At 35.8% G+C, this 16,243-nt stretch overlaps 1 protein-coding gene across 5 annotated transcripts; it reads right to left on the bottom strand.

The window, feature by feature from the left end:
- Positions 1–9,259, bottom strand: LOC132280061 (probable plastidic glucose transporter 2). 5 transcript variants are annotated; one of them, XM_059782171.1, is made up of 14 exons: positions 8,953–9,259; positions 8,083–8,232; positions 7,467–7,578; positions 7,259–7,326; positions 7,011–7,143; positions 5,056–5,155; positions 4,825–4,937; positions 4,555–4,648; positions 3,522–3,675; positions 2,714–2,734; positions 2,564–2,637; positions 1,977–2,053; positions 1,035–1,149; positions 1–716 (listed from the first exon to the last, which is right to left on the bottom strand). In XM_059782171.1, exons 2-14 carry the CDS (start codon positions 8,171–8,173, stop codon positions 537–539), a joined length of 1,332 nt encoding a protein of 443 aa, XP_059638154.1. In that variant the 5' UTR covers positions 8,174–8,232; positions 8,953–9,259; the 3' UTR covers positions 1–536. The 5 variants fall into 5 exon arrangements, with proteins under 5 accessions (XP_059638154.1, XP_059638150.1, XP_059638151.1 ...); XM_059782167.1 differs by lacking the exon at positions 2,714–2,734 and adding an exon at positions 2,774–2,917 and having other exon boundaries at positions 8,953–9,257; XM_059782168.1 differs by lacking the exons at positions 2,714–2,734; positions 8,083–8,232 and adding an exon at positions 2,774–2,917 and having other exon boundaries at positions 8,953–9,257.
- Between the last annotated feature and the right edge of the window lie 6,984 nt (positions 9,260–16,243).

The following is a 16,243-nucleotide window of genomic DNA, read 5'->3' as shown; positions in this document are numbered from 1 at the left end:
TAACATGCAATGGTATACTGTATTATATGCATGCTGCATTCAAGAAATACATGTAATGCCACGTTGGCAATTGCAAATGGGCCAAATTTAACTTCATACAAATCCCAATACAACAACAGCTCGTATGGTAGGTAACAACTATACCTTCACCATACTAAGATACTGAAATCTCTTACTATTCATTGGCTTTCTACATATGAAATGCCCTCCAATATACATTGGCTTTAAAATCTGTTGTCCACGGGAAACCATGCTCTCTCTCTCTCTCTCTCTCTCTCTCTCTCCACTAAAAACTTAAATAAAGCTCACTGCGCTTTCCCTAAATTAGCAGTCTCCTTGCAAACGAACGAATATGTCATGCCAGCCGAAATGGCTTAAGTACTTCGTTCTTCAACAAAACTGACCCTATAAATAGGTTTTACCTCTATGGCTGCTGCACCAAAAATACAAAACATACACACATATCTTAAACCTGTGACCACACTTGGCCAGAACAGATTCTGCCAGTGAAAATCCTAAAAAGGAAAAACCTAATGTTACTGTGGAAGAAGAGCTATCTCAATTTCTTGGAGTGATTTTCCTTTAGTTTCCATGACATTCCTCCTCACAAAAGCCACTGCCATAAAGCAGAAGGTCATGAACATAGAATAAAGGAGTTGTGGTCCAAGTTGCTCGAGCAATCGCAAGAACAGCAAACCCACTAAGAAATTGAACACCTGAAAAAAGAACCAGTCAAAACACCCAAATGAAAACAAGAAAAATATCACAATGCCTTTCTATTTCTCAAATCATTCCTAACAAAATCATTTTATTTCTTGATAACTACTGCACGCCTCCATATCCTAACCGAGACTTAAACCCTGCACCTTCCCCTTTGGGATGGCAAAAGACACCAGTCAAGGGGATTTCTTAAAATTTCATAACCAGATACATATGAAGCTTTATAACAGAACTTCAAAGCCTTGCACTTGATAATAAATAGACGAAAGATTCATGACGAATAAATTTAAGAAAGAAAGGGATAAGTTTACTACCCAGTGGACTGACATACAAAATGCCATTGCTTTTGCCCTAATTCGGCTGGGGAAAATTTCTGGTAGGAGGAGACCAGGAACCGGACCAGCTCCTACCGCAAAAGTGAAGACAAACCTACACAAAGAAGTTCAAGTTGTCAATCCAATAAGCTCTACATGTACCTACAAATGATTCTAAAAAATTTATCATGATGGCATATGATGCACCAACAAACTAAAATGATAGTAGGATAAAAAATACACCAAGGATATCACTATATATACACACTCAATACATGTGTATATACAAATTTCAAAATGATTGTTTGTCACAATATATCAACAAACAACTAATTCTGGCAACCATATCAAAGATGCAACTGAAGTTCAAAAAACTTGCAGATATGTCATGGATGTTGACTTCTGAATATGACATGATTTTTTTCGTTATATCCCAATTATTCTTCTCTAAAATTAGTCCAAGTCTTAAAACCCTTGTTATATTTCCCCAAGGATTATACTACTGTAATACACTGGAAACGCCTCATCACAATGTACATTCTCCAAAAAAGGAGAGAAGTATCCAAAGAATCCTGTGTCCAAATTAGAATTATTTATTTTTGAGATATGTATATATGTGGGAAATACCAAACATGTAATCAGATTCTAAATCAGTTCCAAGAATTCAAGCAACGTCTTTTACAACATCAGCATATATTTTAACCATCTAACGCATTATGCCAAAAGATACATTTGGATGCTCAAATCATATAGATATATACATATATCCTGTTGAATGGACACTATGAAATGAACTTTCGCCTCATTTTATCATGCACCATACTGATGAGGATAGAAGTTATGGATTACAGCAATTCAAGCCAAAATTGCATTTTGCTACATTCACCAAATAAAAATATGCATCCTCAATATTCATCAACTGCAAGTCAAAAGAGAACTTACAGCAACATGCCACCAACAGATAGGTACAAAGCTCCAGAAATACTTGCTGCAGTGATTTGAATGGCCATAGATACTGCCTGAATAGATCGAATGCACAAAGCAAATACCAAAAGTGAGGTCATACGTTTCCCAAAAATTATATATAATTGAATGAGATGTGTATGAAAAATGTGGCAAAGATGATAAGAAAGAAATGCATCATATATGATACTAAGGAACAAGTATAGAAAGCCTGTTCTCCAGAAAATGACTTCCCACATAAGAAAATCCTCCTTACTCATTCAGGACAATTTAACAAGTTCTTTCATTAAAAAAAGTTTATGTTTTGTTCCAGAACAAACAAGGAGAAACCTCTGGCCCATTCCCGGGTCTATTTTTCTTTGGTAGCAAACACATCAGTGCCGCAATGTGCATAAATTTCAGAGAAATAAGCATGATAACAAGATCTTATTAATGTCTGGGCACGCATGATGTCGGTTATGCTTTTTAGTTTCACTTTGGCAGATGTATGATTTGCAGCTTCAAACCATAATTACAATTATAATAAGAAATAGGTATCATCTCCCAGAAAACTGAAGACTATTTACCATGCCAAAGAAGCTCCACAGCAGAAGGACCTTCCTTCCTAGTTTATCCATCAGAATTAATGCAACAATAGATCCTGGATAAAATTTGTGGCACAGTAAGAAAAGGAAAATAAGAAAGAAAAAGAAAAAAAAAAGAAAAAAGAAAGATACCTGATACATGCAAGTGAGCACCTGAGGAACAAACCTTCACTTAATAAATTTGCAACTTACCTAATAAATTTGCAATTCCAACAAAGACGTTTGCAAGATTGGATGATACTCCCGCACTTCTAAATACAGTTGAAGAGAAATAAAACACGGCATTTATTCCAGATAGCTGTTGTAAAGCAAATAGGGTTGACCCAATATAAACAACTGCAAAAGGGACGAGTGAATACAAAACAATTTGGGGGAAAAGGAAGAATGAAAGAGAAGCAGTAGTAAGAGCAAGAGTGGAGTCAGTATAGTAGGGCAGCAGACACGGGGAGAGAATAAAAATACTCCATCAATCCTAAGGCTATGTTACATGGACTTCGGTATCAGACGTGTCTAACCATCAGATTCATTAAATCCCCAAATCCAGAGAGACACAAACATGGCTAAACATCATAATTTTTAATACTTTTCTTTCTTTTCTAAGGTAAATGATATTTTCATGTACCATAAAGCATTCACCATGGACAATTTAATCATTTGGAAACAATAACGCAACAGAAAGAAGATAATAAGAGAGCCGAGCCCAAGTAGTTAGGAAAAAGGTTTAGTTGTTGTTGTTGTTGTAAGGAAGATAATAAGAGAGTTTTATGTACATTCACATAATTAACTTGCATTTCGAATGTACATGCTACTTGCACGTCCGACCAGACGTCAGATACATATCACATATTCCTATTCCCATATCCAATAGAGGTGCTTCACTCATTTAGAAGATTCCATGTAACATAGCCCTCAGGAATGTAGACGAGAAAAGACAGTTTACCTCTGAAATGCCGACCGTAAAGCAATTCTGAAAACTTTACAGTATCAGTGTCATCCCCTCTGTCTGTCTTAGACAATTCTGCCATTGCAGATTCAACATGAGATCCTCCCAGAAGCTTCTCAAATTCAGCTTCAGCTTCTGAAGTTCTTCCTTGCTGTATCAGACCAATGAGAATTTCTCAGCATTTTACCTTCTGCATAAGCGCATATTACAATAGCGACTAATAAACTTAATCCACTTCTTGTGAAATTTGATTTCACATTAGTTAATGAATTGACGGCAAAATTTTCCAAGGAAAAGAAAAGCCATTTCTTGATGAAAGAAAAATCAAATATAGATCAACAAAAGCGTATAACTCATGAACAATGAAAGAAAATTGCAAAACAATGAATGAAAATTTCCCTAAATCATGAATAGCAAAAGAACATTAAAGATTTCTGCATTTTCTGTTGATGCAAAATGTTGGACACAATCTTACACGACGAAGATCAACAAAAGGCATATCGAAAAAGATCACCAAGAATACAATCGGATAGAAGACCGCGCGAATTGCAAAGTGTAGGCAACTCAAAATCGGAGAATGAATAATGGTTAAAAAACTTGTCAAGCTTAGTAGAGCAGTTGTTTGCCTAGCATTCAGGAGTATTGTCAAGAAGAATGTGGTGTGTGTGAGAGAGACAGAGACAGAATTTACAAGGAGATCAAGGATAATTAGTTAAGAGGTATGGGAGAGACCATTAGCAAGCAGATTGTACAATCATGAGAGAACAATAATATTAAAGGAGAGGATTATTCACACAATATGAGTAGGAATCTGCTTCCCTTATCAAGGGCTCAACAAGTTTAGTTCTCAAACAATTCAGTTCATTCTTTTTAACATTTTAAAATAAAATATTAAAAAATTAAATATATATATCTTATCAAGAACTTCAGCCATTTAGGACTGCAGGCAATAATGGTACAAAGTTGCACCCCAAGAAAAAGAAAAACGATCATATCAAGATGCAGTAGGCATATAAAGATGACACCAAACCTTGTATAGCCAATGTGGACTCTCTGCACAGAACGCCATGGCAAGAGCAAGTATTGCAGCTGGAACTGTCGATACCCAGAAACAGATACGCCACCTAAGCACATACACAAGGAAGTATATTTAGAAAGTTAAATATTAACCATATTTTTTCCAAGATGCAAACTACATCAGCAAAATAAAAATCCTCGTGAAGCACACTGTTGCATCCTTTTATTTTTTTCTGTTCTTTCTTCCTCTTTCTTTATAGATTTTATCCTTCCATTTTCTTACCAGCCAGCAATACCCTTGACAGGGATTCCAATTAGTAAAGCCCCCATTAGTCCAAGACATGTTGCAATTTGAATGAAGCTTCCATAAGTACCCCTCACAAAGGCAGGAGAAACCTGATCACGAATAAAAGAGAAACTACATGAGAGAAAAGCAAACCCTGTATTGCAAACCTACATATATCGCGATATAATCAACGAGGGAAAAAAAATAAATAAATAAGAGTCATTGTACCTCTGCAACATAGAGAGATGCAACAGGTGGGCCTAGACCCAATCCAGTCCCAACTAGAAACCTCCCTAGAAGCATGCCAGCCAAATTGTTGGTTGTTGCACTGAAAATGCATGTGTTAATAATTTTAAGACTAGAAGACACTAACTACTCCAGATAGCATTACATTAAAAATAATAATAATAAATAAATAAAAGCTAAGAACTGATCTCTAAGCTGTCATACATGACAAAAGAAAATAGAAATAGAAAGAAGTTGCTGGAAGAATGAACCGGAGCACATTGGACATGTGAAATTTTTAAACAGGTAACAATGAAGATATAAACAATAAAAATAAAAAATAAAAAAGATAACACTCACGCACAACACATGTCAAATAGAAAAGTACAAAAGTGCTCAAATTATATAATTATAACTTTTGGGGATTGGACTAAATTTGAGGAATACATCATTTTCCTTATATTTGCTGCAAGCAAATCTCATGTCCTTCGGAAAAGCTTGGACTGACAGTGACACAGGTTTAAACTTGAGAGCAGCCGTGTTATGCAATATAATACTAAACATTAGGTCTGTCCCCAATCCTGCCCTAAAAGCATCCCAATTAGGTGGGGCATACAATGGGAAATGTCCATCTTCTTTTTTCCCGGTAGTTTCTTCAGCCTAAAACATAAGAATTTCCCATTGAATTTGGATGGTATTTCACCCAGAGATGTATTATTCTTTTAGAGAGTGCACAAAATGGCATTTTCACCCAAACAAAACTACCCTCCACCCAAAGAAATTGGAGGGGTTTAGAAGAGAATTTGGTTTGGGGAGTGGTTACAAGTCAAAGCAAGAGAACTCATTCTAATGTCCTATCTACTTCAGAGAAAAGGTATAACATGTGAAGCAGGTTGAAGATTATACATACATATAAAAATTAAATAAAATAATAATAATAAATAAATAAATAAAAAAGCTTCTCAAAGTGCAGAGATCACACGGGCTCAACTTGAATAAGCAGATTTTCTGACACAATAAAATATTAATAGCACAAAAATGGAACAACCAAGTGCTATCAGTAATTGGGAATGGACAACTAATACATGTATGTGAGGAAGACAAATCTGACTTCCAAGAGAAATAAAAATGAACTAGAGGAACATCACGTTGAACTTAAAGATGATGATGCTAAAGATGATAACAGTGGTGCTGACAAATGGAGAATGTGAACCGATATAATGTGATTTATTTTCTCAAGGAACAAAACAATGTAACTAAATTTGGACAATCGGGCATCAATCGGCTAATGAGGTCAAACAGCTGACTGGTGACATTATATAATATTAAATATACATAACATATGACTAAAAATAAATAAATAAAGACCAGATCTAGAAATAGATTTCTGACCAACCCCACCTCCCAAAAAAACAAACAAACAAACAGAGAAAAACAGAAACAAAAACAAAAAAGAAAACGACCATCACCTCCAAAGAGTTACAGAAACCTGAATGTTCAGTACAAGTGGCTAGGGGGTAGTTCCGAAGGGAGTAGTCGAGCTCCAAATATGAGTGTTTCCCCCACCCCACACCCCCAAAATAAAAAACAAAACAAAACAAAAATGAATATTGAAATGGACCAGAAGAACAAAACTGATAACATTATTGTTAAGCCAAATGTAGTGACCCACGAACAAAACAAGAATTGTGATAAAAAGTAAACACACTACAAACAAAGAACACAAAGATTTCCGCAATTCAGCATAAGCCTACTCCGTGGCGAACAGCCGGTTATGCGAAAAACAGGAGATTACAATTTTCGGCCCCCAAACCCTAGACCTTCATTAGGGCCACAACATAATGAATCCCATGCTTGCCACATAAAAAACTTTTAAATGCTATTTGGAAAGAGATAAATGAGTGTTAAGAAAAAGCAGCCTATAAGTATGAACAATGGTTACTGATGAAACATATTACCTGATAGAAGCACCTATAATCATAGGCAAAGCACACAACTGAAAAGTCCTGCGACGCCCAACCCCATCGGCAACCAAACCACTGAACAGAGATCCAACAAGAGCACCACCCAAACACGTGCTAACCACTAGACCTTCATTTGACAAAAATAGACAACTTTTTCAGATCAAGATTCAAATGCAGAGAACACAAATCAGATCAGTTCAAGTAAATATATATACATATGAAATATCCAATTTTTATATTACCTTCGGCCAAGGTATTCCCATTGAAACCAAGGTCGATAGAAATACTTTCCAGTGGCTCATTAACTACACTGTAGATAAAAGAATATAAACCATAAGGACTTCAACTTCCTTGCTAATTAATGAATATGTAAAAATAAAGAACGAACTCTGAAAGAAATGAAAAGGAATAGAAAAAATTAAGGTTGCAATTTCAGGATAGAGAACAAACCCAAGATGGTAACCGAATAAAAATGAAACTGTGGTAGCCACAAGTACATGTGGAAAAGAAAGTTTCCATGAAGGATTTGTATTCTCTTCTCCCATACCGTTCTGTAAAAAAGCTAAAAGATACGCAAGAACTCAGTCCAGATACATTATCAAATGTTCTTTACCATTCACAATTTGAAATACATACAAAGAATAGACCATTCAATCAACCAAATTAAACACTAGTGATAAAAAATTCATTGTCAAATTCACCGGTGCATGTAAGGAATTTGCTTTTGTTTCTTTATTTATTCCTTTTTATCATCGCAACGCTTAGATGACTGAAAGAGAAACTAGAGAGCCCCAACAAAATACATGTAATACCCCAAAAAGGAGGGGTACAAGGAATACATAATTGCAAAATCTGCTTCGACTCCATTGTCATAGTGGAACTTCAAAACCCAACTTAACAAAAACAAATTTAGTACTACGCAAGACCACTTTGTGAAAAATTATGTCAAAGGTTGGGTCTAGCACCCAACTTAGGCTAGACATATATACTGGGTTCTTGATGATTTGAAATTAAATATATTTCTCTATCGCTTAGGCCGGATAGCTTTGAGCATAAATTGATTTACCTGAATTTTCCTCTACGTCAACTGAAGTTGGAGAATCTCTCGATGACATTCGCTTGTACATCGAGGATGTACCACGTAGATTTCCCAACATGCCACAGCTTAACCTACCCTCCCTCCAAATCACCAAACTTGGAGAGATTTCGAATGAATCTGCCACACCATTAATTCCAAATCATTAAAAGGGCATGCAATGCAGAATTCCACAACATTAGGTTTCAATTTTTTTGCAACTTTGACTCGCTCTACTTAATTGCTGATAAAATATAGCCTTCTATAAAATTCTCAACCATTAAAAATTTGGATCTTACACATTTCTTTACCTGTTTGACTGCTGAGAAATTATAGAAAAATGGACTAGGTTGAAGTACAAAACTTCAGGACCTGTTTGGTTCACTTTTTTCTGATACGCTTGTTCTGTTTTCAGATAACTGAAAAACTGAATTTTCTCATTTTCAGAGTCCTTGAAAACTGTTTTCAATAACTAAACCAAATAGTTCTTAGAGTTTTCATTGAATAAAGTCGTATAAGCAAGGGGAAGAAAACCAAAATCAAATGTCTCCACCTAATAAAAACCTATATACAAGCTGTTTTCCTTATTTATTTTTCCACAGTACTCCTTTTTCAACATGCGGATTTAATATCACGAATGCCATTCTGTACTTAATTTTCACAAGTTTTATATAAATTTTACAGCAACCAAACAGTTTACAATCAAAATTCTAGTCAGCAAAATCTCGAAATCGTCCTCAGCAAAGAAAAAGTAACTGCATATAGTACTGATCTTAGATCTAAAAAAACAACTCCAATTAGATATAAATGCAAAAAAAAAAAAAAAAAACAATTAAATGACTCAAAGCAATCATTGATTACCTTGTTTTATGTGTTGATCATCTAAGCGATCGAAGAACGAATCTCAAAGTAAAGAGATCTCGAACGAAAACGCGCGAAACCTCACTGTTGAATCCTCCTCTGAAGCGACCACTCGGGAGACAAAACGAAACTTCCCGAAGCCCTTGAAAGTTTGAAACTGCTTTATGCTACTTATATATAGAGAGATGTGACAAAGAGGGATCGGTGCTAAGATGCCCCAGGCGTTGTGGGAATTAGGTGTCACTGTTCAGTTGTTGGAGTGAAAAAAAGTGTCATTATTATAGGCAGGAGGAAGACATAACAACCACAGAAGATTTAACCAAAAAAAAACCACAGAAGAGAAAAGAAACAAATCTAACTATTCAGTTGGTATTAATAATACCAATTAATTAACTCTGTGATTTTTAGTTTATTAATAAATATAAGCTTTTTTAAGATGCTGTGAGCCTGTGATCTCGCTGTATTTCGTACGAGGTTCTGGGTCTTGGTTGTCTACAACTGGACGTATTATAATCAACCACATGTCAATAAAAGCGATCTGAAATACATATAGTCACAAGATCACATCCATGATCAACCTTACTAATATGTGTATATATATATAATAGGGAAAAGTGCACAAAATTCCCTTAAAATATCAGCTAATTGCATAAACTCTCCATATACTATAATTGCCTCTTTGAAGTATTAAAAAATTACATTTAAGGACATAGTGTTATGTTGCCGTTAACGAAAATAAAAGATTACCAATTTGCCCTTTAGTAGAATGGCACTGTTTATTACTTTGTTAGTGTCTGTTGCTGACGTGTCAAATGAAATCCCTGAGCAATATAAGTCCGACAGCACACCAAATCTCACTACAAACACCACCTAATAGTAACTAATTTTATGGCAAAACAACACCCAACACTAACTCATTTTTAACCTAAACCCTCCGTATACCAGAGCACAGTTTGTACCCACTATCCAAAACCAATCATTTCCTTCTTCTTCTGTACATTCATACCTCACTTTCTCTCACCTCAACCGGAAATATCAACCAATTTTTTCATCTGGGTTTCTGAAATTACCCCCAAGACCCTATATTGTTTTGTAGTTTTCAGTCTCTTAGAGGGGTTTGTCAATACCCAAGTTAGGGAGTTGATTCGTCTAGTAAAAATACCTCATCAAAATTCAAACAATTCTCTCATCTGGGTCTTCCTCAATTGCTTAAAAATCTTCAATTCTTGTGGGTCTTTCGTAAAGCTCTAATTGGTGATCCATACTGGTTACAATGACAATCATAAGGATTCGTTAGTGAGTTAACTCAGCAAGATGCCTGAGTGCGTTGGTAATTTGGTTCAAAAAATGAAGCTATTGAGCCCTCCGTTTGAGGAATTGAAAGACGGCGAAGAGCTTGGCGACTAAAGTGCTTCTCTGATCAATGAAGGCAGTAAGCTAAAATTTAAAACACAATCTGTAGCTCTCTCTGCAAACGTTTATCTCCTCTAATGGCTATGTATGAAGCTTGTATTCAAACCCTAGAGGAAATTTCATTAGACAATAGATTGTGCTTTTGCTAAGCAAAACCATATTGGAACTTCATCAAATGATGGCCTGTGTACTAGTTGTGAAGATGAGTTCCGGCCACTGGAGTTAATTTATCTTGAAAGTTGAAAGGTAGAGTTCATGGTGGAGAAATTCATGAAAAACATGGAGTTGTAGGATTTGGACGATTAAAAAAAAAAAAAAAAAATGACCATGCTTAGTCCTCATTAGCGAGGATCTGCAACATACTCACAATTGATGTGGACCAATAATAAATAAACATGTCATTTTTAATTATCAAATTAAAATGGTGGGGGTAGATACTCAATTACCAAATAAGATATATTGATTTGATTATCATTTATGATTTAGTAATTAAAATATAATGTGTCCCATTATTATTGATCAACATCAACTACTAGTATATTATAAATCTTTACTAGTGAGGACCTAAGTATCGTTTTAAAAAATATATATTAGTGAGAGAGATCTTGAGAGGTGAATGTTGTGAAATCCTAGGTGTCTTTTACGTTTTACTTTCCTCTTTCACTTTTAGTTATCCATCAATTTAGGATTAATTAATAGACATAAAGAGGAAAACTTTCAGCAACAATTTTTTTTTTTTTTTTCTTTTCGGTTATCCTTCAATTTAGGAGATAGAGGAAAAGATTGAGTAGTTAGGGTTCCGAAGAAGTGCAAAGTATCATGGACTTCTGAACATGTTTAAGGTTTATTCCTACTGTGCACATGAAAACGAAAATGGAGCAAAATTGGTTTAAGAAATTGTATGACAATCAAAAGGGGCATAAGCATCATTTAAAATAATGTGAGGTCACATGACTGCATACTGTTGGGAATTCAATGGATGATTGACGGTGTGGGGTTAATTACAAAAAAATGGAGATAATTTAAGGGGTTAAGTGTTCATTTAGTAGTTCAAGGGGGTTTCTTGAGAGAGAAAAGATAATTCGCGCGGGGGGTTGTTGTGCACTTTATCTTATCTTATTATATTATATTTTTTTGGATTAATTTTACTGATACCCCCTCAGGTTTGGCCAAATATCACTCTCAAATATCTTTCGAAAATAAATATCACTTAGGTCTACTTTTATTGTTTTGTCACGTACGATTTCCATTAAAAATATGAAAAAATACAAATTTATCCATAATTTTTTAATCACATTTTTTTTCAAAATATCATATTACTTAAAAAACAATTATACCCCTGACAATTATACTCCTCTGGACGGCAGCCTTAGAGGTATCGCCGAATCGCGATATTCTGGCCAAAGTATATATCAGGAACAACACTTCATAATATTACAAACTGTGCTCTGGTATACGAAGTGTTAATTTATGGTAGGAGTGTTTAATTCATGGAGTCTTAGGTTAATTGTGAGTTCTTATGTATTAATTATATATATTAGTATGATATGAATGTCGTAATTTGATCGTTTGCTTAGTTATGTGGAAGTTCTAATTATAACATGCTTATGTGATGTTTAGTTGTGTAGAAATTATGCCATACATGTGAAAAATTTGAAAAGCATGATTTGTATGATAAAATATGACAATTTTATATGTTAAAATAATTATGTGAAAGCGTGCTCTAATTGAGGAAATTATCAATGCTTTGTGATGATGAAATTGGTAAGTTATGTATATAACATGATTTAGATATATTCCTCCTGATGTAAAGCATATGAATGTTTGATAAATTGATTTCATGAAATTATTTGTTGAGTTTTTGTATTATGAAAGCATGTTTGTGTGTGAGTGACTTTGATGGTTTTTAATGGTATGTTCATTTCATATGGCTAGATAGGGGAATGTCATGAAAGTACTTTAGCAAATGTATTGGGTAAAGAATGTGTAAGTAAAAGGGTGATGTGAGAACGATGGAATACTAGTAAAGGAAGGTATGTGATGGACGGAAGATAAACGGTAGTCTTGTTTCCGAAATTTTGGTTACTAAGCCCCAAATGGCGATAAGCTGTGGTCGATCTTATGTTAGAGACAGCTAACCGATAAGCCAAATGGTGGATGAGCGGTGGGTTTGTGCCATTTGGAGTCTGTGGGCATTGGTTTGATTGCGTGTGGAGAGTTGGATTAGCTAGGCAAGTATCAAGGATGAGGTCTTGGGATTGGTTCGGGAAAATACATGGCTTGAGCATTCATTGCATTGACGGTGTTGTGATGGACTTGTGTGTGTGTGTGAATGTGATTTAGTTGATATATATTAATTTGTATTGTTGCTACTGCCGCCATGTGTTATTGATTCCATTATTTCCCCGTAATAGCATGATTCTCTCATCCTCATCTCCTTATAATTGTGTTATAGCAAATTGCTTATAGGACAGAGATAATAGTGGACTAGTGTATTAGTTAGTGGTTGCTTTGATTTATTTATTCAGTGGACCACATAGTTCTAAAATCAGGGGTACTTTGGGTAATCATCAAGTATTACATTTAGTTTGAACAAGTATTCTCCAGATGATATCTATGTGAGGTCACTTATTATTGATTTGATTAAGTTTGGTCGCTAAAATCAACGATAATAACCTTTGACGAAAATATTTTGGCTATATTCGGCTATATGAAATTGGAGCTTTGGAATTAGAATTGGTGGAATTGGAACTCAAAAAATTGAACTAATTTTTTTCTCCAATTCCACCAATTCCAATGCTTCAATTTCATGCAGCCAAACACAACCTTATTATATATACTGTTTTTACAAGGAAAAAGTTTTCAATTGATCAAAAACCTTTAATCATAGAATCAATCATAAAGTCCTCTCCCCTCTTTTACACTCTTCATTAAAGCATCAAAAGTGATCATTTAACTCAATTTCAAGACGAAGCTATTAAGTAGGTTGTAAAATGACTAAATTAACCTTGTTTTAAGTTTTATTTAAAATTTTAAAATAGAAACAACTATTTTTAAGGCATGAAATGAATCAATTGAAATAATTAATAAGAACAAATCGCAGACAAAACAAGAACATTTATACACATAAATATGTTTATATATATAAGAGCCACCGACATTCTCAACCCTAGGGCGTTTAGTTTCGTGTTATGGAATTTAATATAATTCTTTGGCCAACTAATTGGGTCATAGGTTTTCATCAGTCCTAAAAAAGGCCTGTTGTAAGCCAAGTTATGGATAGGCCCGTTTAAATTGTACTTCTAGTGTAACTTGTATAACAAGTAATAGAGTTATGAGGAAATTAGGAATGAAAAGGAGATGAGGATAAGAGAAAGTGGTTGCTCTAATAGTCCTTCTAGGAGTGGGTGGCGAGAGCATTATAAATGTGGTATGAGTTTCTCATATTGTACGTACGAAAGAAAAGTTATACAATTAAATTTCTCTATAGAATTCTTAAGGTTTCCTGCATTATCTATTCCGGAAATTACAAAAATGGTCTATATGACCTGTACAATGCATTAGAAGTCTAAATGAAGTCTTAGAAGTCAATTCTAACCATTTTAGATTGCTTAAGAATGAGAAAATCAACCCCGATCACTATTTAGGTCACTTAGGTTTACAAGGGTAAATCAGTATTTTTGGACCGTCCATTGCATTGGGGATCTTCTAATTGTATTCTAGGCCATGTATGGTCATTAAAGGTCAATTCAAATTGAAGAAAAGCGAATTGGCTCGAGGTTGCCCGTTTTAGGCTTAAAAGGGTAAAAATGTCATTTTCGGCCACACTGCTCGTTTCCCGGCGGGGCCATAGTGATTCAAGCCTCTCACATACCCTGTGGGACCCATACGTTGAAGCCCAGGACAATCGAAAAACCTTCAAAAAAATTAGTGCCTAGGATCTAATAACGAGCACTCATGGGGTGTCCTACGAGCGTTCGTAGGACACCCACGGGCGTCCCTATGCGCGCGCAGTGGCATGCCGCACGTAACACCAGTGCCGGACGAGACTTCGAAAAAATTGGGGCTTTACGCCCAAACTTGATTCTGAACACGCCCTTTGTCATTTTTTACCTATTCGCCCTTGTCCCAACTCACATGCATGCATAGATACAAATAATGGAATGAGTGCGTCAATAAAAAGCCTTGGATAATACTCAAAAGGATGCTCCCGTCGACTTTAACTACACATGTGAGGGTTCGTCATCAACCACGTCATCGTCATAACCTGAAAAATGTTAAAGGAAGGGGTGAACACGAAGGCTTAGTAAGAGATGCCTAAGGCACCAACTTTGGACTCCCTCGAGCCACACATCACATATACGGGATAAGAGAAAACTGGGATTATACTTGGTAGGGGTGCACAAAAAATCCGGTCAAATTGAAAATCCAAACAGACCGAACCAGACTGAACAGTTTGGTTTGGTTTACTAACGGTTTGGTTCGGTCATTGTTCCAAATTTGTGAAACTGTAAAAATACTGTTTGGTCACGGTTTGTGATCCTTTGAAATCAAACTTGACCAAACCGAACAGTTAAGATATATATAGATAGATAGATATATTAAATTATATATACAGTACAATATAATCTTAGTATCCTACAGTCCAAATTACTTAGTAATTTATTATATTATGAATCCTACGGTCCACTCTAAGAGTCTCTTAATTCTTATCAATTTATCGATGATTTAGAATCTCATAGCACAAAATATAGACCTCACCTAACCTAATTTCTCTTTTACCTTTCTCATAATCTCATCTCATTGCCGCGATCTCTTCCTTTTTTCTCTCTCAAGCAGCCTAACTTCGCCGTCAATATTTCTTCACCGCCGTCAGGTACGTATTGTCATATTCTTTATCTCAATCTCTCTTATACTCTCACTTTGTACGTATCTTTGCATCACATGAACCTATATATTTTATTATTTAACTTTTTTTATAACATATTGGTGATAACTTCAATAAACTATCAAATGGGTAATTATATTACAACTATCACTTAAATTGATTTTAAATTGATAGAAAACCAAGATTACCATCACCAGATGTGGAGGATTATTCCCCACCACAAATGTAAGTGGTGGGTCTCAATCAATTTCATCTGTCAAGTTTTCTATTCTTGTGAATGGCTCTCCTGCTGGTTTCTTTGGTTACATCCGGGGCATAAGACAATGTGAACCTTTGTCATCTTTCCTCTTTCATGTTGTTATGGAGGGATTAAGCAGACTTATGCGCAGGACTGAGGACCTTGGCTTTATTAAGGGTTTCAGAGTGGGTAGTGTAACGACCCACTCCACCATATGGTATGATATTGTCCGCTTTGGGCCTGAGCCTGCACGGTTTTGTTCTTGGGCTTCACCCCAAAAGGCCTCATACCAATTGGAGATGATACACTTACATATAAGTACTTCACCTTTCCTCTACCCAGGCGATGTGGGACTTATGCACCCGTAGCTCGCCAGTGTGGTAGCCCGACAGTGTCTCTTGCACTCGCCCACGACACACCCGCCCACAAGGTCATCACAATCCACCCCCCTTGGAGGCCCGACGTCATCGACTGGGTCAGGCTCTGATACCATCTGTAATGACCCACTTCACCATATAGTATGATATTGTCCGCTTTGGGCCTGAGCCCACACGATTTTGTTCTTGGGCTTCACCCCAAAAGGCCTCATACCAATTGGAGATAATGCACTTACATATAAGCACTTCACCTTTCCTCTACCCAGGCGATGTGGGACTTGTGCACCCGTAGCTCACCAGTGTGGTAGCCTGACAGTGTCTCTTGCACCCGCCCACGACACACCCGCCCACAAGGTCATCACAATAAATGTAATA

The sequence above is a fragment of the Cornus florida genome, unplaced genomic scaffold, assembly GCF_030987335.1.
Source record: "Cornus florida cultivar Cherokee Brave unplaced genomic scaffold, ASM3098733v1 CherokeeBrave_3.0.0_Hap2_Chr10, whole genome shotgun sequence".
Taxonomy (NCBI): domain Eukaryota; kingdom Viridiplantae; phylum Streptophyta; class Magnoliopsida; order Cornales; family Cornaceae; genus Cornus; species Cornus florida.
This window is presented reverse-complemented; position numbering and strand designations above follow the sequence as displayed.

Bases quoted from the DNA above. Each gene is read 5' to 3' on its own strand.
- LOC132280061 (XM_059782167.1), bottom strand. From the start codon at position 8,173: ATGTTGGGAAATCTACGTGGTACATCCTCGATGTACAAGCGAATGTCA. The intron at 7,144-7,258 runs GTAATATAAAAA...TGTCAAATGAAG, and splicing joins TGGGAATACCTTGGCCGAAG to GTCTAGTGGTTAGCACGTGT. The intron at 2,638-2,773 runs GTAAGTTGCAAA...AATTTTATCCAG, and splicing joins TGGAATTGCAAATTTATTAG to GATCTATTGTTGCATTAATT.